This window comes from Catharus ustulatus, chromosome 36, assembly GCF_009819885.2.
Source record: "Catharus ustulatus isolate bCatUst1 chromosome 36, bCatUst1.pri.v2, whole genome shotgun sequence".
Classification (NCBI taxonomy): domain Eukaryota; kingdom Metazoa; phylum Chordata; class Aves; order Passeriformes; family Turdidae; genus Catharus; species Catharus ustulatus.
Window position 1 is genome coordinate 1,620,513 of NC_046256.1, and position 24,002 is coordinate 1,644,514.

General features: G+C 53.0%; 4 protein-coding genes across 4 annotated transcripts; 2 read left to right on the forward strand and 2 right to left on the reverse strand.

Moving 5' to 3' along the window:
- The first annotated feature begins 6,955 nt into the window (after positions 1–6,955).
- LOC117009867 (class II histocompatibility antigen, B-L beta chain-like) lies at positions 6,956–9,560 on the forward strand. Its single transcript, XM_033084235.1, has 5 exons — positions 6,956–7,102; positions 7,584–7,853; positions 8,323–8,604; positions 9,180–9,286; positions 9,388–9,560. The coding sequence occupies exons 1-5, from the start codon at positions 7,018–7,020 to the stop codon at positions 9,394–9,396; spliced, it is 753 nt and encodes a 250-aa protein (XP_032940126.1). The 5' UTR covers positions 6,956–7,017; the 3' UTR covers positions 9,397–9,560.
- A 1,834-nt stretch (positions 9,561–11,394) lies between these two features.
- Positions 11,395–13,969, forward strand: LOC117009795 (class II histocompatibility antigen, B-L beta chain-like). The gene is made up of 5 exons (XM_033084127.2): positions 11,395–11,545; positions 11,932–12,201; positions 12,732–13,013; positions 13,589–13,695; positions 13,797–13,969. The coding sequence occupies exons 1-5, from the start codon at positions 11,461–11,463 to the stop codon at positions 13,803–13,805; spliced, it is 753 nt and encodes a 250-aa protein (XP_032940018.1). The 5' UTR covers positions 11,395–11,460; the 3' UTR covers positions 13,806–13,969.
- A 730-nt stretch (positions 13,970–14,699) lies between these two features.
- On the reverse strand, positions 14,700–15,734 carry LOC117009793 (H-2 class II histocompatibility antigen, I-E beta chain-like). The gene is made up of 2 exons (XM_033084125.1): positions 15,575–15,734; positions 14,700–15,109 (listed from the first exon to the last, which is right to left on the reverse strand). Exons 1-2 carry the CDS (start codon positions 15,657–15,659, stop codon positions 14,700–14,702), a joined length of 495 nt encoding a protein of 164 aa, XP_032940016.1. The 5' UTR covers positions 15,660–15,734.
- A 2,032-nt stretch (positions 15,735–17,766) lies between these two features.
- LOC117009794 (class II histocompatibility antigen, B-L beta chain-like) lies at positions 17,767–20,423 on the reverse strand. The gene is made up of 5 exons (XM_033084126.2): positions 20,264–20,423; positions 19,624–19,893; positions 18,837–19,118; positions 18,155–18,261; positions 17,767–18,050 (listed from the first exon to the last, which is right to left on the reverse strand). The coding sequence occupies exons 1-5, from the start codon at positions 20,346–20,348 to the stop codon at positions 17,847–17,849; spliced, it is 948 nt and encodes a 315-aa protein (XP_032940017.1). The 5' UTR covers positions 20,349–20,423; the 3' UTR covers positions 17,767–17,846.
- Between the last annotated feature and the right edge of the window lie 3,579 nt (positions 20,424–24,002).

Below are 24,002 nucleotides of genomic sequence, written 5' to 3' on the forward strand. Positions count from 1 at the left end.
GCAGAAAAAACCTGCAAGGAAAAAAAAAAAAAATTAAAAAAAAAAAAAGTCGGGAATCGCGGAAAAAAAAAAATAAAAATTTTGGGTGAAAAACGGAGGGGGAATGAGGGGGGAGGAAATAAATGAGGGATTTTGGGGGATTTTTAAGAGGGGATTTTCTGGAGGAAAAAAAAATTCCTGGAGAAGAAAAATCCTGGAGGAAGAAAAAAAATTTCGGAGGAAAAAGTGAAAAATTTTTTGGCGCAAAAATGAAAATTTTTGGCGGAGAAACGGAAATTTCGCGGAGGAAACGCCCCAGAAATTGAGAATTCCAGGGAAAAATGGTGGAAAAAAATGAGGAATTTGTGGAATTTGAAGCAGCCAGTGATGGAAAAAATAATTCCATGGAAAAATTTAAAATTCCCAGAAAAAACCACCAAAAAATCGCAAAAAAATCGCACAGAAATTGAGAATTTCAGGGAAAAAAGGTGAAAAAAAAGCTGGAAAAATGAGCAATTTATGGAATTAAAGCCAACCAGAGATGGAATTCTTGGAGAAAAAGAAATTACATGGAATAACAAGAATTACCCAGAAAAAAACACCAAAAAATTGCAGAAAAAACGCCCAGAAATTGAAAATTCCAGGAAAAAAAGGTGGAAAAAATGTGGAAAAATGAGGAATTTATGGAATTAAAAATAGTCAGTGTGGAATTCTTGGAGGAAAAAAATTCCTATAAAAAAGGAAAAATTCCCAGAAAAAAACACCAAAAAATCACGAAAAAAACAGCCAGAAATTAAAAATTCCAGGGGAAAAAAGGTGGAAAAAAAACTGGGAAAACAAGGAATTTATGGAATTAAAAAGATCCAGTTGTGGAATTCCTGGAAAAAAATTCTGGAAGAAAAAATTTCTATGGAAAAATAAAAAGTTCCCAGAAAAAAACCACAGAAAATTGTGGAGGAAACATCCAGAAATTGAGAATTACAGGAAAAAAAATGGAAAAAAAGCTGGAAAAATGGGGAATTTGTGGAATTCTCAAAAAAAATTTCTGGAAAATCAGAAAATTCCTGGAGGAAATAATTTCCTGGAAAAATAAAAAAATTCCTGGAAAAAATCACCAAGAAATTGGAAATTAAAGGGACAAAAAGTAAGAAAAAAATGAGGAATTTTTTGAATTTCTGGAAAAAGAAAATTCCCTGGAAAATCAAAAAAAATCCTGGAAATTTAAAATTTTGGGTGGAAAACATCAAGAAGAAAAAAAAAATTGGAAAAATGAAGAATTTGTGGAATTAAATCCAGAGGAGGAATTCCCAAAAAAAAAAATTAAATTCTGGAAAAATCAAATTTCTGGAAATTCAAAATTCCAGGTGGAAGAAAAGCAGAAAAATCCTGGAAAAATTTAAAATTTTTGGAAAAAAATCCCAAAAAATTGAAAATTTTGAATGAAAAAATCTTGGAAAAATGAGAAATTTGTGAAAAAAAAATTTAAATTCCAGGAAAATTTTTTTGGGATGGGACTTGAGCTGAGCTGAGAATTTTCCCCAAAAAGAAAAAAAAATGGAATGTTTTCCACCTGAGATGCAGAACTGGGAGGAAATTTCTGGAATTTTCCAGGAAAATTTGGAATTTCCCGATTTCCTTTTTCCTCTTTTTCCATCATTTTTTTGGAATTTTTTTTTTTTTATTTTGGGGTTTTTTTCGTTGATTATTTGGGTTTTTTTCTGGAAAAAAGGAAAAAAAAATTAGGATTTTTAAGGGAAAAAAATCATCTAAATCCTCAAGATTTTATTTTAAAAATTAAAATTTTAAGTTAAAAACAGCAGAAAAAAATCCACCATTGAGGGGCAAAAAAAATTAAAAATTTGGATTTTCCAATTTTTGAAATTCCCTTTTTATTTTTTTTCCCAATTAAAAAAATCTTAAAATCCCTCATTTTTTTCCACAGAAAATTTATAATTAATTTATTTGCTGGGAATTATGGGGGAGGGGAAAAAAAAATTGTAAAAAACACCAAAAAAAATTTTAAAATCCCGGGATAATTCCAATCCCTCCAGGAAAAAAAATTTAAAATCCCGGGAATTGGGTTGGGAAATTTTTTTTTTTAATGTTGAATTTTTTTTTTAGTTTTAATTTTTGTTTTTTCTGATTTTTTTTTGTTGTTTTTTGGATTTTTGGGGGGTGGGATTTTCCCAAAAATTTTATTTTTTTTTGTTTTATTCCAAATTTTTCCTGCTCCTCCTTCCCCATTCCCAAGTAGCCCTTTAGGAATTCGTGGTTTTGGTTTTAAATTTTTTTTTGTTTTTTTGGTTTTTTGTTTTTCCTACAAAATAAAAAAACAAAGTGACAAAAAAAATTAAAATAAAAATTTAAAAATGAGAAAAAAAAAAGAAGAAAAATTTAAAAACTGAAAAAAAAAAAAAATCCTTTGGAATTCTTGGAAGCTGTAAATAAAGAAAATATTATTCCAGTTGAAAGCTCGAGGTTTTTTTCTGTTGTTGCTGGAAATTTTTGGGATCAAAATCCTGAATTTTGGGAATTTTTGGGATCAAAATCCTGAATTTTGGGGATTTTTGGGATTAAAATCCTGAATTTTGGGAATTTTTGGGAGGATTTTGGGAATATTTGGGATGAAAATCCTGAATTTTGGGAATATTTTGGATTAAAATATTGAATTTTAGGGATTTTTGGGATTGAAATCCCGAATTTTAGGGAGTTTTGGGAATATTTGGGCTCAAAATTCTGAATTTTGGGATCAAAATCTTGAATTTTGGGAATATTTGGGATCAAAATTCTGAATTTTGGGAATATTTTGGATTAAAATATTGAATTTTAGGGATTTTTGCGATCTAAATCCCGAATTTTAGGGATTTTTGGGAATATTTGTGCTCAAAATTCTGAATTTTGGGAATATTTGGGATTAAAATCCTGAATTTGGGGAATATTTGGGATTAAAATATTGAATTTTGGGATCAAAATCCCGAATTTTGGGGAATTCTGGGAATATTTGGGATCAAAATTCTGAATTTGGGGAATATTTGGGATTAAATTCCTGAATTTTGGAAATTTTGGGGAGAATTTCGGGAATATTTGGGATTAAAATCCTGAATTTTGGGATCAAAATCCCAAAATTTGGGGATTTTTGGGAGAGTTATGGGAATGTTTGGGATAAAAATCTTGAATTTTGGGAGTTTTTGTGACCAAAATTCTGAGTTTTGGGGAATTTTGGGAATATTTAGGATCAAAATCCTGAATTTGTGGAGTATTTGGGATTAAAATATTGAATTTTGGGTATTTTTGGGATCAAAATCCTGAATTTTGGAAATTTTTTGGAGAATTTGGGGAATATTTGGGATAAAAATCCTGAATTTTGGGAATTTTTGGGATCAAAATCCCGAATTTTGGGGAGAATTTTGGGAATATTTGGGCTCAAAATCCTGAATTTGGGGGATTTTTGGGATTAAAATCCTGAATTTTGGGAATATTTGGGCTCAAAATTCTGATTTTTTGGATCAAAATCTTGAATTTTGGGAATATTTGGGATCAAATTCCTGAATTTGGGGAATATTTGGGATTAGAATCCAGAATTTGGGGAATTTTAGGATCAAAATTCTGAATTTTGGGAATATTTGGGATTAAAATCCTGAATTTGGAGAATATTTGGGATTAAAATCTTGAAAATTCGGAATTTTTTGGATCAAAATCCCAAATTTTGGGGATTTTTGGGAGAATTATGGGAATTTTTGCGCTCAAAATTCTGAATTTTGGGAATATTTGGGATCAAAATCCCAAATTTTGGGGAATTCTGGGAATATTTGGGATCAAAATTCTGAATTTTGGGAATTTTTGGCATTAAAATCCTAAATTTTGGGAATTTTTTGGATGCAATTCTGAAAATTTGGGAGAAATTTGTTAATATTTAGGATCCATTCTGGAATTTTTGGAGAAATTTGTGAATATTTGGGCTCCAATTCCCGAATTTTGAGAATTTTTCAGTTTCTAGTTCTGGAATTTTGGGAATATTTGGGGTCCAAATCTCAAATTTTGGGAATATTTGGTCTCCACTACTCAAATTTTGCAAATATTTACGTTTGAATTTTGGAACTTTGGGAACATTTGGGTTCCAGATCTCAAATTTTGGGAATATTTGAGTTTCAATTTCGGAATTTTGGCAATATTTGGGGTCAAATTCCTGAATTTTGGGAATTTTTGGACTCCAATTCCCAAATTTTGGGAATATTTGGGCTCCAATTCTCGGATTTTTGGGAATATTTGGGTTTTAGTTCCCAAATTTCGGGAATATTCAGATTCCAAACCCCAAATTTTTGGGGAATTTTCCGATTCCAAATCCCAAACAAGAAATTCCCGCCCCCCAACAAACGCCGATCAAAAATCAACCAATCACAGCGGCCGCCGAGCAGCTCCGACCAATCAGATCGCGAGGCGCTGATGACTCAGCTGTTGCTGGGCAGATCAGCGGTGTCCGCTGGGACTCCCCGGGAATCAGAGCGGGGAATTTGGGGAGGGGGCGCGGGGGGGAGGGAGGGTGGGGAGGAGGAGGAAGGAGAGAGGAGGAGGAGGAGGAAGGAGAGAGGAGGAGGAGGAGGAGGAGGAGAGGAAGATGAGGAAGGAGAGAGGAGGAAGAGGAGGAGGAAGAAGAAGAAGAAGAAGAAGGAGAGGGGAGGAAGAGGAGGGAGAGGGGAGAAGGAGAGGGATGGAGGAAGGCTGGGAGGGAGGAGGAGGAGGGAGGAAGAAGAAAAGAAGAGGAAGAAGAAGAAGAAAAGCTGAGGAAGAAGGGGAGGAAGAGGAGGAGGAGAAGGAGGAGGAAGGAGGAAGAAGAAGAAGTAAACGAGGAAGGAGAGAGGAGGAGGAGGAGGATGGAGGAAGGCTGGGAGGGAGGAGGAGGAAGGTGAGAAGGAGGAAGAGGAGGGAGAGGAAAGGCTGGAAAATGAGGAGGAGGAGGAGCGGGAGGAGGAGGAGGAGGAGGAGGAGGAGAGGGATGGAGGAAGGCAGGGAGGGACCCTAGAGACGAATTATAATTTTTTATTTTAATTTTTTTGGTGAGAGTTGGGATAAAAATGAGGCAGAGACAGAATTTTGTGTTTGGATTTAGTTTTTTATTAATTCATATTTATAGCACTGTGAGTGCTGCAGTATTTTTTAGCTAACAAAGTAAAAATTTTGGGATTTCTACTGAAAATCCAAAAAAAAATCCGAAATTTCTGCTCAAAATCCCACAAAAAATCGGAATTTCTGCTCAAAATCCCAGAAAATCGGAGTTTTCTACTCAAAATCTTCGCAAAAACTCGGGATTTCTGTGTAAAATTCCAGAAAATTGGGAATTTCTACTAAAAATCGCTCGGTAAAAGGGGTTTGGGGACCCAGAGAATCCCAAAATCCCGGAAATTTTGGATTTTGGGGCGGACCCAGCCCCCAAATTCGTGACCAAAGAGGAACTTTGGGTTTGCCCAGCCCCAAAAATCCTGGGAAAAGGGGATGTGAGAGCCGCCAGTTCCCCAAATTTTGGGTCCAGGAGGGGTTGGGCAATGCCCAGACCCCAAAATCCTGAAAATTTTGGGATTTAGGAACTCCCAGATCCCAAAAAATCTGAAATAAAAAGGGATTTAGGCACTCGGAAAACCCAAAAATCCTGTAAAAATTGGGATTTGGTAACACCCAGCCCCCCCACAAATAGTAGAAAAAGACGAAATGGGAAGTTGGAGTTCCTCAAATTTTGTGTACAGGGGGGTTTGGACACACCCAGATCCCAAAAATCCTGGAAAAATGGGATTTGGGAACTTCTGGACGCCAAAATCATCGGGAAAAACGGGGATTTGGGAACGCCCAGTTCCCCAAGTTTTGTGTACAGGGGGGTTTGGACACGCCCAGATCCCCAAAATCTCTGGAACAGGGGGGTTTGTGAAATCCCAGAGACACAAAATCGTGGAAAAAAAGGATTTGGAAACTCCCAGACCCCCAAAATCCCAGGAAAAGAGAGATTTGGGAAATCTCAGTTCCCAAAATTTTGTGTAGAGTGGGGTTTGGACACGCCCAGATCCCCAAAATGAAGGAAAAATCGGATTTTGTGCACCCACGGTCACTAAAAATAATGGAAAAACAAGATTTAGGAACTACCAAATACCCAAAAACCCGGAAAAGGAGGGATTAAAGAATTCTCAGTTCCCAAAATTTTTGGTACAGGGCGGTTTGGCCACGCCCAGCCCCCCAAAATCCCTGGAACAGGGGGGTTTGGGAAATCCCAGACCCCCAAAATTTTGAGAAAGGAGAATTTTGACCACACCCAACCCCCAAAATTTCGGAAAACGGAGAAACCCCAAACCCCCTCCACCAAAAAAAGGGGCAACGCCCTTCCCAAAACCCCCTAAAACCCCCCAAAAAAATTTTAAAAAACCGGAATTCAACCCAAACAACCCCCTCGATCCCCAAATTCCCAAATTTCCAGGGACCCCCAAATCCCAACCCCGCGGTTCCAGGACCCCCAGACCCCACCTCGGCCCCCCCAAATCCCGGGCAGGCTCAGGGCCAGCAGCAGCAGCCGCGGGAGGCTCCGCGCTCCGTCCATGGCTCCTCGGGCTCCGGGAAACTGGGAAGGGTCGGTGCTGCTGCCCCAAAAGCGGCTCCGAACTGGGGGGACTGGGAGTGGGGGCCGCAGCACCCCAAAAACCGCAAAGCCAATCAGAATTCGACATTGTTATTGCGTCATCGGTTGCCGGAAAAAGCCTTCAAAATCTGAGCTCCCTAAGAAATTCCAGCCAATCAGAGCGCGCGGTGTTGGTGACTCATTGGTTGCCAGGTAGAGCCTCTGGAAAATGGGTCTCCAACTGAACCGGCCAATCAGAGAGCGCAAAAAAACCTTCAGCCAATCACGGCGAGCCCGGAAACAGAGCCAGCCAATCAAAGCGCAGCCAAAAACCACGCCCGACCAATCAGAGCGCGCGTCGCTAATGAGCAGTCCCGGATCCGGACGGACGCTCCCAGTGCAGCGGCTGCTTTGGGGCTGGCGGCACCTGCCCGGCGCTGGCCATGGGGCGAGTGGCGGCCGCTGGGGCCGTACTGGTGGCACTGGTGGTGCTGGGAGCCCCCCCTGGGGCGGGCGCGGAGCTCTCGGGTGAGCGGGGGGGGCGGGAGGCGGTGGGACAGGGGGGAGAAGGGGGAGAAAGGGGGCGGGGGGAGCCCGAAATGGAAGGCGGAGGAGGAGAAGGGGAGGTCCCCAAAGGAAGAGCGGGAGGGGCTGAGGATTGGGGGAAGGTGAGGAAGGGGTGGGAGAAGGTGGGAGAGTCGGAAAAAGGGGAGGGTGGGACCCCAAAACTGAACGGGAGGGGTCTCAGTATTGTGGCAAAATGATGGGAAAGGGAAAAAGAGGAAAGAAATGGGACCCCAAAACTGTTTTGGGGAGACGCTGGAGGTGGGAGGAGAGAGGATGTGAAAGGGGAAATGGCGGAAGGGCGGAGAAGAGGAAGTGGGAGCGCGGGCAGGAGGGTCCCGTGGCGGCCGTGGGGCACAGGGGGTGCGGGGTGGGGATCCGGGGTGGCCCCGGAGCTCTGGGGGTGCTGGGGAGGCACCCCATGACCTGTGTCCTGCACACACAGAGGTGTTCCAGGAGATGAAGAAGGGCGAGTGTTACTTCATTAACGGCACGGAGAAGGTGAGGTTGGTAGAGAGGTACATCTACAACCGGGTGGAGTTCGTGAGGTTCGACAGCGACGTGGGGCGGTACGAGGGGTTCGGCCCCTTTGGGGAGAAACAGGCCGAGTACTTGAACAGTTTACCGGAACGGATGGAGAACAGACGGGCTGCGGTGGACACGTACTGCCGGTACAACTACGAGATCTCCACACCGTTCCTCGTGGAGCGCAGAGGTGAGCGTGGAGCAGAGCGTGTCCCCTCGGGCCCTGCCCTGCCAATGACCCTGGAGCCCCTCAAAACCTCCCTGGGAATCACCCAGAGCCCCCAGCCCTCCCTGTGCCCATCCCCGGGACCTCCTGTCCCTCCCAGTGAGCTCCGTGGCTCTCCCAGTCCATCCCAGTCCATCCCAGTGTCCCCCCGCGCGTTCGTGTCACGCGTGGTTGGAGCTGATCCCTCTCAGCCAATCAGAGTGTGTCTCTCTGATGACGCTCCTGTTGCCAGGCAGACTCGCAGATCCGAGTGCCCCGCGCTGGACTCGGCATCCCAGTGCCGCGCGCTTCATTCCCAGTTCATCCCAGTGCCTCCCCAGTCCCTAACACTCCTTCTAAGACCATTCCCAGTCCTCCCAGTCCCACACCACCCCTCCCCTGCTCTCTCCCAGTTCCCCCCAGCTGATCCCAGTGTGTCCCCGCTCTCTCCCAGTGCCCCCCAGCGTGTCCATCTCGCTCGTGCCCTCGAGCTCCCAGCCCGGCCCCGGCCGCCTGCTCTGCTCCGTGATGGATTTCTACCCTGCCCACATCCAGGTCAGGTGGTTCCAGGGCCAGCAGGAGCTCTCGGAGCACGTGGTGGCCACCGACGTGGTGGCCAACGGCGACTGGACCTACCAGCTGCTGGTGCTGCTGGAAACGCCGGCCCAGCGCGGGCTCAGCTACACGTGCCAGGTGGAGCACGTCAGCCTGGAGCAGCCGCTGAGACAGCACTGGGGTACGGGGGAGGCACTGGGGGGGCTGCCAGAGGCACTGGGATGTGCTGGGAGCAAGTGGGAGGGAGCTGGAGAGAGCCTGGGTGAAAGTGGGAGAGGGGCTCGGGGGTGTGGAAGGGCTGGGAAGGGGTTGGAAGGATGCTGGGGAGGGTGGGATGGGGTTGTGGGGGTGCTGGTGGGCACTGGGAGGGAGTTTGGGGGTGCTGGGTGTAACTGGGAGGGATGTGAGTGAGCCTGGAGGGGCTGGAAGGAGATTGGGGATGGGAAAGCGGGGTTGGGATGAGGTTGGTTGTGCTGGGAAGAGACTGGGAGGGGTCTGGGTGAGTCCCGGTGGGGCTGGGAAGGGACTGGGAGAGGGTTTGGGGGTCCTGGGGCGGTGTCTGGGGACACTGGGAGGGGTCAGTGGGATCCTGAGAGGGACAGGAGGGGCTTTGGTGGGTCCTGGGGAGGCTGGGAAGGGACTGGGAGGAGGTTTCAGGGGGTCCCGGGTGGTGTGGGGGCGATCGGGAGGGTGCTGGTCGGGGCTCGGGGTGTCCGTGCGAGGTTTTGGGGGGTGCTGAGCCCTGCGCACCCCCAGAGATGCCGCCGGACGCCGCCCGCAGCAAGATGCTGACGGGGATCGGGGGCTTCGTCTTGGGCTTGGTCTTCCTGGCGCTGGGGCTCGGCTTCTACGTGCGCAAGAAGGTGAGGGGGGGGTGCCGGGGGTCGTGTCCCCCCTGTCCCGGAGCGTGTGCGCTCCCGCCGGGGCCCCCAGCCCGGTGTCACCCCCTTTTCTGTGCCCGCAGAGCTCCTGAGCCGGCAGCGGCCGCAGCCCCTCCCCGTGGCCTCGGGCCCGCCCGGGACCCCCCGCTCCGTCCCCGCGCTGATTTTGGGGGGGTCGTGTGTCCCCCCCAGCCCCGCTGTCACTCTGGCCCCGCCCGGCTGCTCCCAGTGTTCCCAATAAAGCTTCCCAGTTGGATCCGGTCCCGTTTATTGGGGGGAACTGGGGAGGGATTTGGGGAGGGGGATGCGACGGCGTTGGGAAATCGGGGAGGGGTCGAGGGTGGGCGGTGGGACCGGGCGGAAGAGGAAGAGGAGGAGGAACCGTCTTGGAGTCTCGGAAATCGAGGCCTCTCTGAATTCCTCAGAGAGATCTAAATGTAGGTTTCGAATTAAAGCTTTTTGTGATATTGAAATATATTAAGGCACTCATAGATGAAATAGAGGTGTCAGTTTAAGTAAATGAGTAACTTTATATAAGTAAGTGTTGGAGTCTGCAATTAAGGGTGTCTTTGGATTCTTCAGAGAGAAATCAGAGTGCTGGGATTGAATTAAAACCTTTGGATGGATTGAAGTGTTTTAAGCCCGTCATTCACGAAAAAGTGTAAATTTAAATTTTAGAGTAAGTAAGGCAGTAAGTAATTACAAATAAGTTTTTAATGAGTAAAGGTCTCAGATACCCTGGTAGAAGTGTGGATTCTAGTGAAGGTTAAAAACACATTCCTAGACACGAGTGTTTCGATTGAGACTCCAGGAACATCGCTGTAGACAGAACAAAACCATAGCAAGAATATTGATTACATTTTTCAGATAGAACCAGAGAGACCGTCCACGCGGTTTATACGTGACCTGCCGTGCTGAGAAACTGGAATTATAATTGGTTAGGAAGAAATGGTTCGAGTTTGTGTCTTCTGCCCGGTGGGAATTTTCTAGATGAGAACCGAGGCACTGGGGAGAGCTGGGGCTTTTTGCCATTTGCTTGTAATTTCGCTTTTCCTTTTGCTTTTGCTCCCGCTCTCTCGCCTCCATCATCACCACAGAAGAAGACAGGAGCTGCCGCAGCTGCTTCGGCCCTGCCGGGACCCTCGGGAGCAGCTTCTGCTTCGATTTGGGACTCTGCACCAAACTTAGTGATGGACTTTAATGCTTGGGACGCTTTGGCTGATGAGAGTGATGTGCCTTTGCAAATAAACCTTAATAGCCGCTATTAGCTGCTCTTTAAAGAAGACAAACACAACCCGACAATTGCTGCCAAAAGCACCGGAGAAATAACCCCACACTGGGGGAAGTTTTGGGGTCTCTACGTGGAAAGGGACATCGGGATTGGGACAACCCATCCCGGGAGAGCGGGGGAGGAGAACGGGGGAAGCCCCGGGGTGGGGAGAAGGGAGAGGGGCGATCCCGGAGCTGGGGGACCCCCGGCAGCCTGGAGAGGGGGAGCGGCTGAATAAGGAGAACCACTGGGATCCATGGAACGCTGGAGCGGAGAATCAGGGGACACCTAAAACCCGCAAATCCCGCAGGGTCATGGCTGAGAGGGACCCTGGAGAGGGAGGAACCCCAAGAGCGCAGAGAAGAAGAACTCGCAGAATGCTAAAGAGGAGAGATCAGAGAATGGGAACTCCCGGGAGGGTTTTCTGGGCTGAATCGTGGTGATTTCGGATTTTTAGGGACACAAAACACCCGGAGACATCCAGAGCTGCGAATAGAAATTTCGGCAGCCTGTAAATACAGAAAACCTGTGCAATAAAGTGTATTTTCTGTGCCGAGTTCAGTGCACTCCGTGTCTCTCCATCCCCGCTCCCACCTGCCCAGCACTCCAAGGTTCCCCCTCCCCAAAAATCCCCACCCGGGCCCGCAGCGTCCCGGAACCGCCTCAGTCAATGGCGAAGCAGGCGGAGCGCGCTCAGCCAATGAGAGCGCGGAGCGGTTGTTGCGTCATCACCTCCCGGGCCGAGCCGCTGCCAAACGGGTCCCCAAAAGTGCTCGGAGCCAATGAGAGCGCGCGGCGCTGCTGAGCCCGCGCTGCTCCGGCCTGGCGCTCCCAGCGCAGCCCCAGCGGCTGCTTTGGGGCTGGCGGCACCTGCCCGGCGCTGGCCATGGGGCGAGTGGCGGCCGCTGGGGCCGTACTGGTGGCACTGGTGGTGCTGGGAGCCCCCCCTGGGGCGGGCGCGGAGCTCTCGGGTGAGCGGGGGGGGCGGGAGGCGGTGGGACAGGGGGGAGAAGGGGGAGAAGGGGGCGGGGGGAGCCTGGAGTGGAAGGGGGACGAGGAGGACGGGACGGTCCCAAAGGGAGAGCTGGAGGGGCTGAGGACTGGGGGAAAAAAAATTGGAAAGTCGAAAATAGGGGAATGGGATCCCAAAAATGATTTTGTACGCGGCTGGAGGATGGGGAGAGCGGATGTCAAAGAGGAAATGGCGGAAGGGTGGAGAAGAGGAAGTGGGAGCGCGGGCAGGAGGGTCCCGTGGCGGCCGTGGGGCACAGGGGGTGCGGGGTGGGGATCCGGGGTGGCCCCCGCAGCTCTGAGAGCTGCTGAAGAGGCAGCCCTCAGCTGTGTCCGGCACACACAGGGATGTTCCAGATGTTGGACTGGAATGAGTGCTACTTCATTAACGGCACGGAGAAGGCGAGGTACGTGCACAGGCAAATCTACAACCGGATGGAGGACGTGAGGTTCGACAGCGACGCGGGGTTCTTCGTGGGGTTCACCCCATATGGAGAGAAGTGTGCCCAGGACTGGAACAACAACCCCGAATTGATGCAGAGGATGCGGACTGCGGTGGACTGGTTCTGCCGGCACAATTACGAGGTGTTCGCCTCGTTCCTCGTGGAGCGCAGAGGTGAGCGTGGGGCAGAGCGTGTCCCCTCGGGCCCTGCCCTGGCAATGACCCTGGAGCCCCTCAAAACCTCCCTGGGAATCACCCCAGAGCCCCCAGCCCTCCCTGTGCCCATCCCCGGGGCCTCCTGTCCCTCACAGAGACCCCGTGGCTCTCCCAGTCCATCCCAGTCCATCCCAGTCCATCCCTGTCCATCCCGCTGCCCGCTGCGCGTCCATCTCATGCATGGTTAGAGCTGAGGCGTCTTAGCCAGTCAGAGAGCACCGCGTTTATGAGTCATCTGTTCACAGGAAGATTCGAAGCGCAGAGTGACCCGTTCTGGACTCGGCATCCCAGTGCCGCGCGTTTCATTCCCAGATCATCCCAGCGCCGCCCCAGTCGCTCCCATTCCGTCTCAGACCATTCCCAGTCCATTCCCTGTCTCTCCCAGTCCATCCCCATCCATTCCCAGTCCCTCCCAGTCCCACACCACCCCTCCCCTGTCTCTCCTACTTACCCCCAGCTGATCCCAGTGTGTCCCCGCTCTCTCCCAGTGCCTCCAAACGTGTCGATCTCAATGCTGCCCTCGAGCTCCCAGCCCGGCCCCGGCCGCCTGCTCTGCTCCGTGATGGATTTCTACCCTGCCCACATCCAGGTCAGGTGGTTCCAGGGCCAGCAGGAGCTCTCGGAGCACGTGGTGGCCACCGACGTGGTGGCCAACGGCGACTGGACCTACCAGCTGCTGGTGCTGCTGGAAACGCCGGCCCAGCGCGGGCTCAGCTACACGTGCCAGGTGGAGCACGTCAGCCTGGAGCAGCCGCTGAGACAGCACTGGGGTACGGGGGAGGCACTGGGGGGGCTGCCAGAGGCACTGGGATGTGCTGGGAGCAAGTGGGAGGGAGCTGGAGAGAGCCTGGGTGAAAGTGGGAGAGGGGCTCGGGGGTGTGGAAGGGCTGGGAAGGGGTTGGAAGGATGGTGGGGAGGGTGGGATGGGGTTGTGGGGGTGCTGGTGGGCACTGGGAGGGAGTTTGGGGGTGCTGGGTGTAACTGGGAGGGATGTGAGTGAGCCTGGAGGGGCTGGAAGGAGATTGGGGATGGGAAAGCGGGGTTGGGATGAGGTTGGTTGTGCTGGGAAGAGACTGGGAGGGGTCTGGGTGAGTCCCGGTGGGGCTGGGAAGGGACTGGGAGAGGGTTTGGGGGTCCTGGGGCGGTGTCTGGGGACACTGGGAGGGGTCAGTGGGATCGTGAGAGGGACAGGAGGGGCTTTGGTGGGTCCTGGGGAGGCTGGGAAGGGACTGGGAGGAGGTTTCAGGGGGTCCCGGGTGGTGTGGGGGCGATCGGGAGGGTGCTGGTCGGGGCTCGGGGTGTCCGTGCGAGGTTTTGGGGGGTGCTGAGCCCTGCGCACCCCCAGAGATGCCGCCGGACGCCGCCCGCAGCAAGATGCTGACGGGGATCGGGGGCTTCGTCTTGGGCTTGGTCTTCCTGGCGCTGGGGCTCGGCTTCTACGTGCGCAAGAAGGTGAGGGGGGGGTGCCGGGGGTCGTGTCCCCCCTGTCCCGGAGCGTGTGCGCTCCCGCCGGGGCCCCCAGCCCGGTGTCACCCCCTTTTCTGTGCCCGCAGAGCTCCTGAGCCGGCAGCGGCCGCAGCCCCTCCCCGTGGCCTCGGGCCCGCCCGGGACCCCCCGCTCCGTCCCCGCGCTGATTTTGGGGGGGTCGTGTGTCCCCCCCAGCCCCGCTGTCACTCTGGCCCCGCCCGGCTGCTCCCAGTGTTCCCAATAAAGCTTCCCAGTTGGATCCGGTCCCGTTTATTGGGGGGAACTGGGGAGGGATTTGGGGAGGGGGATGCGACGGCGTTGGGAAAACGGGGAGGGGTCGAGGGTGGGCGGTGGGACCGGGGTGAGCTCTGTACGCACCAACTTCGTGTCGGGTTATCTTCTTAATAAGCAAAACAGCTAATGGTTCTAAAAGGCTGTGTGTTTATTACAAAGCACATCAGTCTCACAAGGCGCAGTCCCAGATGTTCAAGTCCATGCTAAGTTTGGTACAGACTCCAAAGAGAAGGCGAATCTGCTCCTCTCAAGGTCCGGGGAAGCTGATATCGCTGCGGCAGCTCCTGTTTTCTTCTTGGCTGTTGGTGACGGCGAACGAAGCAAAGCAAAACAGAAAAGCAAAAGCTGTGGCAAAAAGCAGAGACGAAAGCCCCAGCGCTCCTCAATACCTGTTCTTATACAGGATTTTACACTTATATAGGATTTTGCCAATAATTAGGACGGAAACTCGGACCACGTGTCCTTAACCTTTCAGAATTCTGGTTCCTTAACACGCTAGGATACGCATAAACTTCGCATAGAGCTGTCTTGTTCTATCTAAAATATTAAGCAATATTCTCACTGGTGCTCTATTATGTCTAAGGAGTTTCTGGAGCCTGCACTGAAAACATCAGCATGTTTTTTAAACACAACCCGACAATTGCTGCCAAAAGCACCGGAGAAATAACCCCACACTGGGGAAAGTTTTGGGGTCTCTACGTGGGAAAGGGACATCGGGATTGGGACAACCCATCCCGGGAGAGCGGGGGAGGAGAACGGGGGAAGCCCCGGGGTGGGGAGAAGGGAGAGGGGCGATCCCGGAGCTGGGGGACCCCCGGCAGCCTGGAGAGGGGGAGCGGCTGAATAAGGAGAACCACTGGGATCCATGGAACGCTGGAGCGGAGAATCAGGGACACCTGAGCCCGTCTGTTCTCTATCCATTCCGGGTCGTTGTTCAATCGCCGGGCATTCCTCTCCCCAAGTGGGGTGAACCCCACGAACCGCCCCACGTCGCTGTCGAACCTCACGTACTCCACCCGGTTGTAGATGTGCCTCTCCACGAACCTCACCTTCTCCGTGCCGTTAATGAAGTGACACTCGCGCTTTGCCATCTCCTGGAACACCTCTGTGTGTGCAGGACACAGGTCAGAAGCGTCCCCCAGCACCCCCAGAGCTCCGAGGCCACCCCGGATCCCCACCCCGCTCCCCCTGTGCCCCACGGCCGCCATGGGACCCTCCTGCCCGCGCTCCCACTTCCTCTTCTCCACCCTTCCCCCATTTCCCCTTTCACATCCTCTCTCCTCCCAACTCCAGCAGTATCCCAAAGCAGTTTTGGGGGCCCATATTTCCTCTTTTTGCCCTTTCCAATCCTTTTCTTACAATACTGAGTCCCCTCCCCTTCAGTTTTGGGGTCCTACCCTCTCCTTTTCTTCACGTTCCCACCCTATCCCATCCCTTCCTCACCTTCCCCCAATCCTCAGCCCCTCCCGCTCTTCCTTTGGGGGCACCCCTCCTCCTCCCCCTTACATTTAGGGCTCTGCCCACCCTCTTCTCCCCCCATGTCCCACCGCCTCTCGCCCCCCCCGCTCACCCGAGAGCTCCGCGCCCGCCCCAGGGGGGGCTCCCAGCACCACCAGTGCCACCAGTACGGCCCCAGCGGCCGCCACTCGCCCCATGGCCAGCGCCGGGCAGGTGCCGCCAGCCCCAAAGCAGCCGCTGGGGCCGCACTGGGAGCGTCCGTCCGGATCCGGGACTGCTCATTAGCGACGCGCGCTCTGATTGGTCGGGCGTGGTTTTTGGCTGCGCTTTGATTGGCTGGCTCTGTTTCGGGCTCGCCGTGATTGGCTGAAGGTTTTTTTGCGCTCCCTGATTGGCCGGTTCAGTTGGAGACCCATTTTCCAGAGGCTCTACCTGGCAACCAATGAGTCACCAACACCGCGCGCTCTGATTGGCTGGAATTTCTTAGGGAGCTCAGATTTTGAAGGCTCTACCCGGCAACCGATGACGCAATAACAATATCGAGTTCTGATTAGCCGTGCGGTTTTTGGGGTGCTGCGGCCCCCACTCCCAGTCCCCCCAGTTCGGAGCCGCTTTTGGGGCAGCAGCACCGACCCTTCCCAGTTTCCCGGAGCCCGAGGAGCCATGGACGGAACGCGGAGCCTCCCGCGGCTGCTGCTGCTGGCCCTGAGCCTGCCCGGGATTTGGGGGAGCCGAGGTGGGGTCTGGGGGTCCTGGAACGGCGAGGTTGGGATTTGGGGGTCCCTGGAATTTTGGGAATTTGAGGGTCGAGGGGATTGTTTGGGTTGGATTTCGGGTTTTTTTTATTTTTTGGGGGATTTTAAGGGGGTTTTGGGGAAGGGTGTTGTCCCTTTTTTTACGGGGTGAGGGGGGTTGAGGTTTCTCCGTTTTCCGAAATTTTGGGGGTTGGTTGTGGCCAAAATTCCTCATTTCTCCTCATTTTGGGGGTCTTGGATTTCCCAAATCCCCCTGTCCCAGGGATTGTGTTATTCCGGGCGTGTCCAAACCCCCCTGCACCAATAATCTTGGAAACGGGGAATTCCCAAATTCCTCTTTTTCCGGGATTTTAGGGATTTGGGATTTCCTAAATCTCGTTTTTTCCATTATTGTTTGGGTCTCAGGGTGCTCAAAATCCGATTTTTCCTCGATTTTGGGAGTCTGGGCGCGTCCAAACACTCCTGTACCAAAAATTTGGGAAGACGGGGAATTCTCAAATCCCTCTTTTTCTGGGATTTTCGGAATGTGGGACTTTCCAAATCCCTTTTTTGCTAGGATTTTGAGTGTCTGGGATTTCCCAAACCCCCATGTTCCTGGGATTTTTGGGGTCTGGGCGTGTCCAAATCCCCTTTATTCCCCCAAGATTTTGGGGAAAATCCAGAAGCTCCCAAATCCCCTTTTTTCCAGGATTTAGGGGATCTGGGGGTACCCAAACCCCCTTGTACCCAAAATTTCAGGAATTCCGAGCTCCCATTTCCTCTTTTTCTACGATTTTTAGTGGGTTGGGTGTCCCCAAATCCCATTTTTAAAGGATTTTTGGGTTTTGGAAGTACCTAACCCCTTTTTTTCTAGGATTTCTGGGCTCTGGGAATTCCTGATCCCACCTTTTCCAAGAGTTCGGGGTCTGGGCATTGCCCAAATCCCCCTGGTCTCAAAATTTGGGGAACTGGCGGCTCTCACATCCTCTTTTCCCAGGAGTTTTGGGGCTGGGCGAGCCCGAAGTTCCTCTTTGTCCACGATTTTGGTGGCTGGGTCCTCCCAAATCCCAAAATTTCCGGGATTTTGGGGGTCTGGGAGGGTTTAAATCCCAAAATTTCCGGGATTTCGGGGTCTGGGAGGATGAAATCCCAAAATTTCCGGGATTTTGAGATTCTCTGTGTCCCCAAACCCCTTTTACACAGAGATTTTGAGCAGAAATCCTCAAATTTCTGGAATTTCCAGCAGAAAATCCGAAATTTCCTGGGATTTTAAGTAGAAATCCTCAAAATTTTACTTTGTTAGCTAAAGTATACTGCAGCATTCACTGTTCTATAAATAAAATTAATAAACAACTAAATCCAAATACAGAATTCTGTCTCTCGATCATTTATAACCTAACACTCGCTAAAAGAAAATACAAATAAAAAATAATAATTCGTCTCCAGGGTCCCTCCCAGCTTTTCTCCATCCCTCTCCTCATCCTCCTCTCTCCGTCATCTTCCTTCTCCTCCTCCCTGGTCAGGTTTTTGTCGGGATTAAATCTCCAAAAGAGCCGAGCACTTTTTACTTGTTATAAATTCCTTTATTCTAAGGGCACATCAGTCTCGAAAGGCAAAGAGTCCCAAGCGTTCAAATCCATGTCAAAGCTTTCAGAGAGTCCCAAAAAGAAGAAAATTCCCGATCAGAAGCAGAAGCCGCTCCTGGTGCGAGGTCCCGGCAGGGCCGAAGTTGCAGCCGCAGCTCCTCTCTCCTTGCGGGCCGCGCTGATGGCGGTGAGGGGAGAAGGAAAGCGAGAGAGCGAGAGAGCGGCCGTGCCCAAAGCACAGGGGCTGCGGCCGCTGCCGGCTCAGGAGCTCTGCGGGCACAGAAAAGGGGGTGACACCGGGCTGGGGGCCCCGGGGGGGAGCGCACACGCTCCGGGACAGGGGGGACACGACCCCCGGCACCCCCCCCTCACCTTCTTGCGCACGTAGAAGCCGAGCCCCAGCGCCAGGAAGACCAAGCCCAAGACGAAGCCCCCGATCCCCGTCAGCATCTTGCTGCGGGCGGCGTCCGGCGGCATCTCTGGGGGTGCGCAGGGCTCAGCACCCCCCAAAACCTCGCACGGACACCCCGAGCCCCGACCAGCACCCTCCCGATCGCCCCCACACCACCCGGGACCCCCTGAAACCTCCTCCCAGTCCCTTCCCAGCCTCCCCAGGACCCACCAAAGCCCCTCCTGTCCCTCTCACGATCCCACTGACCCCTCCCAGTGTCCCCAGACACCGCCCCAGGACCCCCAAACCCTCTCCCAGTCCCTTCCCAGCCCCACCGGGACTCACCGAGACCCCTCCCAGTCTCTTCCCAGCACAACCAACCTCATCCCAACCCCGCTTTCCCATCCCCAATCTCCTTCCAGCCCCTCCAGGCTCACTCACATCCCTCCCAGTTACACCCAGCACCCCCAAACTCCCTCCCAGTGCCCACCAGCACCCCCACAACCCCATCCCACCCTCCCCACCATCCTTCCAACCCCTTCCCAGCCCTTCCACACCCCCGAGCCCCTCTCCCACTTTCACCCAGGCTCTCTCCAGCTCCCTCCCACTTGCTCCCAGCACATCCCAGTGCCTCTGGCAGCCCCCCCAGTGCCTCCCCCGTACCCCAGTGCTGTCTCAGCGGCTGCTCCAGGCTGACGTGCTCCACCTGGCACGTGTAGCTGAGCCCGCGCTGGGCCGGCGTTTCCAGCAGCACCAGCAGCTGGTAGGTCCAGTCGCCGTTGGCCACCACGTCGGTGGCCACCACGTGCTCCGAGAGCTCCTGCTGGCCCTGGAACCACCTGACCTGGATGTGGGCAGGGTAGAAATCCATCACGGAGCAGAGCAGGCGGCCGGGGCCGGGCTGGGAGCTCGAGGGCACGAGCGAGATGGACACGCTGGGGGGCACTGGGAGAGAGCGGGGACACACTGGGATCAGCTGGGGGGAACTGGGAGAGACAGGGGAGGGGTGGTATGGGACTGGGAGGGGCTGGGAATGTCTGGAAATGAACTGGGAGGGACTCAGCTGAACTCGGTGGATCTAGGGCGGCACCGGGAGGGACTGGGGCGGCACTGGGATGAACTGGGATTGAAGCACGCAGCACCGGGAGGCCGAGTCCAGCACCGAGCGGTGTGCACTGAGGATCTGAACGACACCAGATGAATCATCAGGGAGACGCGCTCAGATTGCCTGGGACGAGTCAGCCGTAAGCCCGATTGAGATGGAGGCGCAGGAGGCACCAGGTTGGATGTACTGGGACGGACTGCGAGAGCCACGGGGGCCACTAGGATGGACACAAATTTCCGGGAATTGGCACAGGGCGGGCGGGGGTCTCTGGGGTGATTCCCAAGGAGGTTTTGAGGGGCGCCAGGGTGATTACCAGATAACGGACACACTCTGCCACACGCTCACCTCTGCGCTTCAGGAGGAAAGTGGCGTTCTGCGTGTAGTAGTACCGGCAGCACCAATCCACCGCGGTCCGTATGTACTGCATCCATTCCCGGTCTCTGCTCCAGGACCGGGCCTGTATCTCCCCATGGTGGGTGAACCACACGTACTGCCCCAAGTCGCTGTCGAACCTCAATTCCTCCATCCGGTTGTAGAAGTACCTCACCAAGAACCTCACCTTCTCTGTGCCGTTAATAAAACGACACTCGCGCTTTACCATATACTGGAACACCTCTGTGTGTGCAGGGCACAGGTCAGGGGGTGACCTCCCGATCACCCCTCAGAGCTGCGGGGTCACGCAGGATCCCCACCCCGCAGGTCCTGTGCCCCTCCCCGCCCGCGCTCCCACTTCCTCTTCTCCACCCTTCCGCCATTTCCCCTTTCACATCCTGTTCCTTCCATCCTCCAGCCGCGCCCGAAATCACCTTTGGCAATCCATTCCCCTACGTCCACCTTTCCAAGTTTTTTCCCCCGAGTTCTCAGTCCCTCCAGCTCTCCCTTGGGAGCGCCCCCTCTTCCTCCTCCCCCTTCCATTTGGGGCTTCCCCCGCCCTATTTTCCCCCTTCTCCCCCCTGTCCCACCGCCTCCCGCCCCCCCCGCTCACCCGAGAGCTCCGCGCCCGCCCCAGGGGGGGCTCCCAGCACCACCAGTGCCACCAGTACGGCCCCAGCGGCCGCCACTCGCCCCATGGCCAGCGCCGGGCAGGTGCCGCCAGCCCCAAAGCAGCCGCTGGGGCTGCGCTGGGAGCGCCAGGCCGGAGCAGCGCGGGCTCAGCAGCGCCGCGCGCTCTCATTGGCTCCGAGCACTTTTGGGGACCCGTTTGGCAGCGGCTCGGCCCGGGAGGTGATGACGCAACAACCGCTCCGCGCTCTCATTGGCTGAAACCCATTCCAAAGTGGCGGGGAGAGGAAATTGGAGTTGTCCCCGAGCTCATTTGTATCGTCACCTGCGGGAGGGGATGAGAGTTGGGAACGAGGAAGACTCGCCTTACTTCCTCTCTTTGCGACCCCTCCTCATAGAAAAGGACACTGACCCAATGCAGGGAGCAAACCTCGCTGGGTTAATGAACTTTGGAGCTAATTACAACAAGGAACGGGGATAATGAGGTTTTTGTGTTATGACTATGGAAATGTTTATACTATATTTAAAATAAATACAATCGGTGATCGCTTGTAACTTTGCAGTGCGGATTAGGGGATCGCCTCACTCACGGGTTCCTCCGGTGTGTCAAAATCCTGGACAAAGAAGGATTTGGGAATGCTCAGATCGTCTAATATTTGGTACAGTGGACAAACCCCATCCCCAAAAATCCCAGGAAAATGCAAGATTTGAGCAACCTTAGAAGCCCAAATTTTCTTGAAGTTATGAATTTGGCCACGCCGCACCCGCAAAATCTCGGAAAAGCGAAAACCCCAACCCCTGCAAAAAACAAAAACCAAACCTGGGACAAAGCCCGCGATCCGTCCATGGCTCCTCAGGCTCCGGGAAACTGGGAAGGGTCGGTGCTACTGCACCAAAAGCGGCTCCGAACTGGGGGGACTGGGAGTGGGCGCCGCAGCACCCCAATAACCTCACAGCCAATGGGAGCGCGGTGTTGTTTTTGCGTCACCGGTTGCCGGAGAGACTTTTTAAACTGAGTTCACTAAGAAATTCTAATTAATCAGAGCGCGCGCTGTTGGTGACTCATTGGTTGCCAGGTAGAGCCTCTGGAAAATTGGGTCTCCTACTGAACCGGCCAATCAGAGAGCGCAAAAAAACCTTCAGCCAATCATGGAGGGCACAGACACAGAGCCAGCCAATGAAAGCGCAGCCAAAGACCACGCCCGACCAATCAGAGCGCGCGTCGCTAATGAGCAGTCCCGGATCCGGCCTGGCGCTCCCAGTGCGGCCCCAGCGGCTGCTTTGGGGCTGGCGGCACCTGCCCGGCGCTGGCCATGGGGCGAGTGGTGGCCGCTGGGGCCGTACTGGTGGCACTGGTGGTGCTGGGAGCCCCCCCTGGGGCGGACGCGGAGCTCTCGGGTGAGCGGGGGGGGCGGGAGGCGGTGGGACAGGGGGGAGAAGGGGGAAAAGGGGGCGCGGGGGGAGCCCGGAAACTTAGCGGGAACGGACTGTGATGATGGGGATAGGGTGGGAAAGGAGAAACAAAGAGAATGGCACCCAAAAACTGTTTTGGTGAGACGCTGGAGGTAGTACGAGAGAGGATGTGAAAGAGGAAATGAGGGAAGGGTGGACAAGAGGAAGAGGGAGCGCGGGCAGGAGGGTCCCATGGCAGCCGTGGGGCACAGGGGGTGCGGGGTGGGGATGCGGGGTTTCTCGGGAACTCTGGAGGGTGCATGGGGACAGCCCCTGATCTGTTTCCTGCACACACAGAGGTGTCCCAGTTCATGGGAAAGTGCGAGTGTCACTTCATTAACGGCACGGAGAAGGTGAGGCTCGTGGAGAGGCACATCTACAACCGGGAGGAGTTCGCGAGGTTCGACAGCGACGTGGGGCGGTTCGTGGGACTCAACCCCCATGGGGAGAAACAGGCCCAGGACTGGAACAGGAACCCGCAATTCATGGAGTACATACGGGCCCTGGTGGACACTGTCTGCCGGCGAAACTACAAGACCATCACCCCGTTCAGCGTGGAGCGCAGAGGTGAGCGTGGGGCAGAGCGTGTCCCCTCGGGCCCTGCCCTGCCAAGGACCCTGGAGTCCCTCAAAACCTCCCTGCGAATCACCCCAGAGACCCCAGCCCTCCCTATGCCCATCGCCGACTGTTCCCAATAAAGCTTCCCAGTTGGATCCGGTCCCGTTTATTTGGGGGGAACTGGGGAGGGATTTTGGAAGGGGGATGCGACGGCGTTGGGAAAACGGGGAGGGGTCGAGGGTGGGCGGTGGGACCGGGGGGAGCGGGAGAAGGGATGGAGCGACACCATAATTATACAAATATTAGGATTTTTGCTTAATATACGTTTATTGGAATTAATTATAGGCGATAGTTTGACAGGATTTGCTGGAGATATTTAAGAGTCAGTTATTAGTTAAAAGTTTTCAGAATTGAGATGGTTATAACGGATTTAGATAACGAATTGCTTCTCATATTTATAATTGAGTCCCGTGTTTTTAATGAGAAACGGAGAAAATGAGAATTAAATTTAAAGGAATGCGAGGCACAAATTTTCAAGTTTCTTCTTTAAAGAAATCCCAAACTGGTGCCTGAGAGCTCCCGAGCTCTGAGCTCACACAGGAACACAGACAATTGCAAACCTTTGACATCCTGAAACCCATTCCACACCTGAAAAATCACCAAAATCCTGAAAAAACGGGAGATTTGGGAATGCTCTGGATCCCGTATTTAGTGTATGGAGGTTTTGGCAATCTCAGACCAACAAATTCCTAAAATAAAAAAGATTGGGGATCACGGTGTTCAACTAATTTTGGTGTAGGGACTTTTGGGCACTCCGAGACCCCAAGACATCGGAAAAAGAGGATTTAGGGCACCCTCAGTCACTGTAAATCCTGGAGAAACGGGTACCTCCGATGTGTCAAAGTCATGGAGGAAGAAGGATTTGGGAAAGCTCAGACCATCTAATATGTGGTCCTGGGGTGGTGATACGCGCGCAGACCCTTAAATCCAAGGAAAAAGAAAATTTAGGAAATCCCAGACGCCCAAAATTGCTTGAAATGAGGAATTTGAGCACAGCCAACGCGCAGAATTATGAACAAAAAAAACTTCTAGCCAGTCAGAGCGCGCGGTGTTGGTGACTCGTTGGTCGCCAGGTAGAGCCTCTAGAAAATGGGTCTCCAACTGAACCGGCCAATCAGGGAGCGCAAAAAAACCTTCAGCCAATCACGGCGAGCATATCAATAGAGCCAGCCAACCAAAGTGCAGCCAAAAACCACGCCCGACCAATCAGAGCGCGCGTCGCTAATGAGCAGTCCCGGATCCGGACGGACGCTCCCAGTGCAGCCCCAGCGGCTGCTTTGGGGCTGGCGGCACCTGCCCGGCGCTGGCCATGGGGCGAGTGGCGGCCGCTGGGGCCGTACTGGTGGTACTGGTGGTGCTGGGAACCCCCCCTGGGGCGAGCGCGGAGCTCTCGGGTGAGCGGGGGGGGCGGGAGGTGGTGGGACAGGAGGGGAGAAGGGGGAGAAGGGGGAGGGGGGAGCCTGGAAACTGAGGATGAAGCTGCTGTGATGATGGGGAAAGGGTGGGAAAGGAGAAAAAATTAGAATTACACCCCAAAACTTTTTTATGGGTGACGCTGGAGGTAGGAGAGGAGAGGATGTGTAAGCAGCAATGTGGGAAGGGTGGACAAGAGGAAGTGGGAGCGGGGGCAGGAGGGTCCCGTGGCGGCCGTG

Bases quoted from the DNA above. Each gene is read 5' to 3' on its own strand.
- LOC117009867 (XM_033084235.1), top strand. From the start codon at position 7,018: ATGGGGCGAGTGGCGGCCGCTGGGGCCGTACTGGTGGCACTGGTGGTG. The intron at 7,854-8,322 runs GTGAGCGTGGAG...GCTCTCTCCCAG, and splicing joins GTTCCTCGTGGAGCGCAGAG to TGCCCCCCAGCGTGTCCATC. The intron at 8,605-9,179 runs GTACGGGGGAGG...GCGCACCCCCAG, and splicing joins GCCGCTGAGACAGCACTGGG to AGATGCCGCCGGACGCCGCC.
- LOC117009795 (XM_033084127.2), top strand. From the start codon at position 11,461: ATGGGGCGAGTGGCGGCCGCTGGGGCCGTACTGGTGGCACTGGTGGTG. The intron at 11,546-11,931 runs GTGAGCGGGGGG...CGGCACACACAG, and splicing joins GGCGGGCGCGGAGCTCTCGG to GGATGTTCCAGATGTTGGAC. The intron at 13,014-13,588 runs GTACGGGGGAGG...GCGCACCCCCAG, and splicing joins GCCGCTGAGACAGCACTGGG to AGATGCCGCCGGACGCCGCC.
- LOC117009793 (XM_033084125.1), bottom strand. From the start codon at position 15,659: ATGGGGCGAGTGGCGGCCGCTGGGGCCGTACTGGTGGCACTGGTGGTG. The intron at 15,110-15,574 runs GTGAGCGGGGGG...CTGCACACACAG, and splicing joins GGCGGGCGCGGAGCTCTCGG to AGGTGTTCCAGGAGATGGCA.
- LOC117009794 (XM_033084126.2), bottom strand. From the start codon at position 20,348: ATGGGGCGAGTGGCGGCCGCTGGGGCCGTACTGGTGGCACTGGTGGTG. The intron at 19,894-20,263 runs GTGAGCGGGGGG...CTGCACACACAG, and splicing joins GGCGGGCGCGGAGCTCTCGG to AGGTGTTCCAGTATATGGTA. The intron at 18,262-18,836 runs GTACGGGGGAGG...GCGCACCCCCAG, and splicing joins GCCGCTGAGACAGCACTGGG to AGATGCCGCCGGACGCCGCC.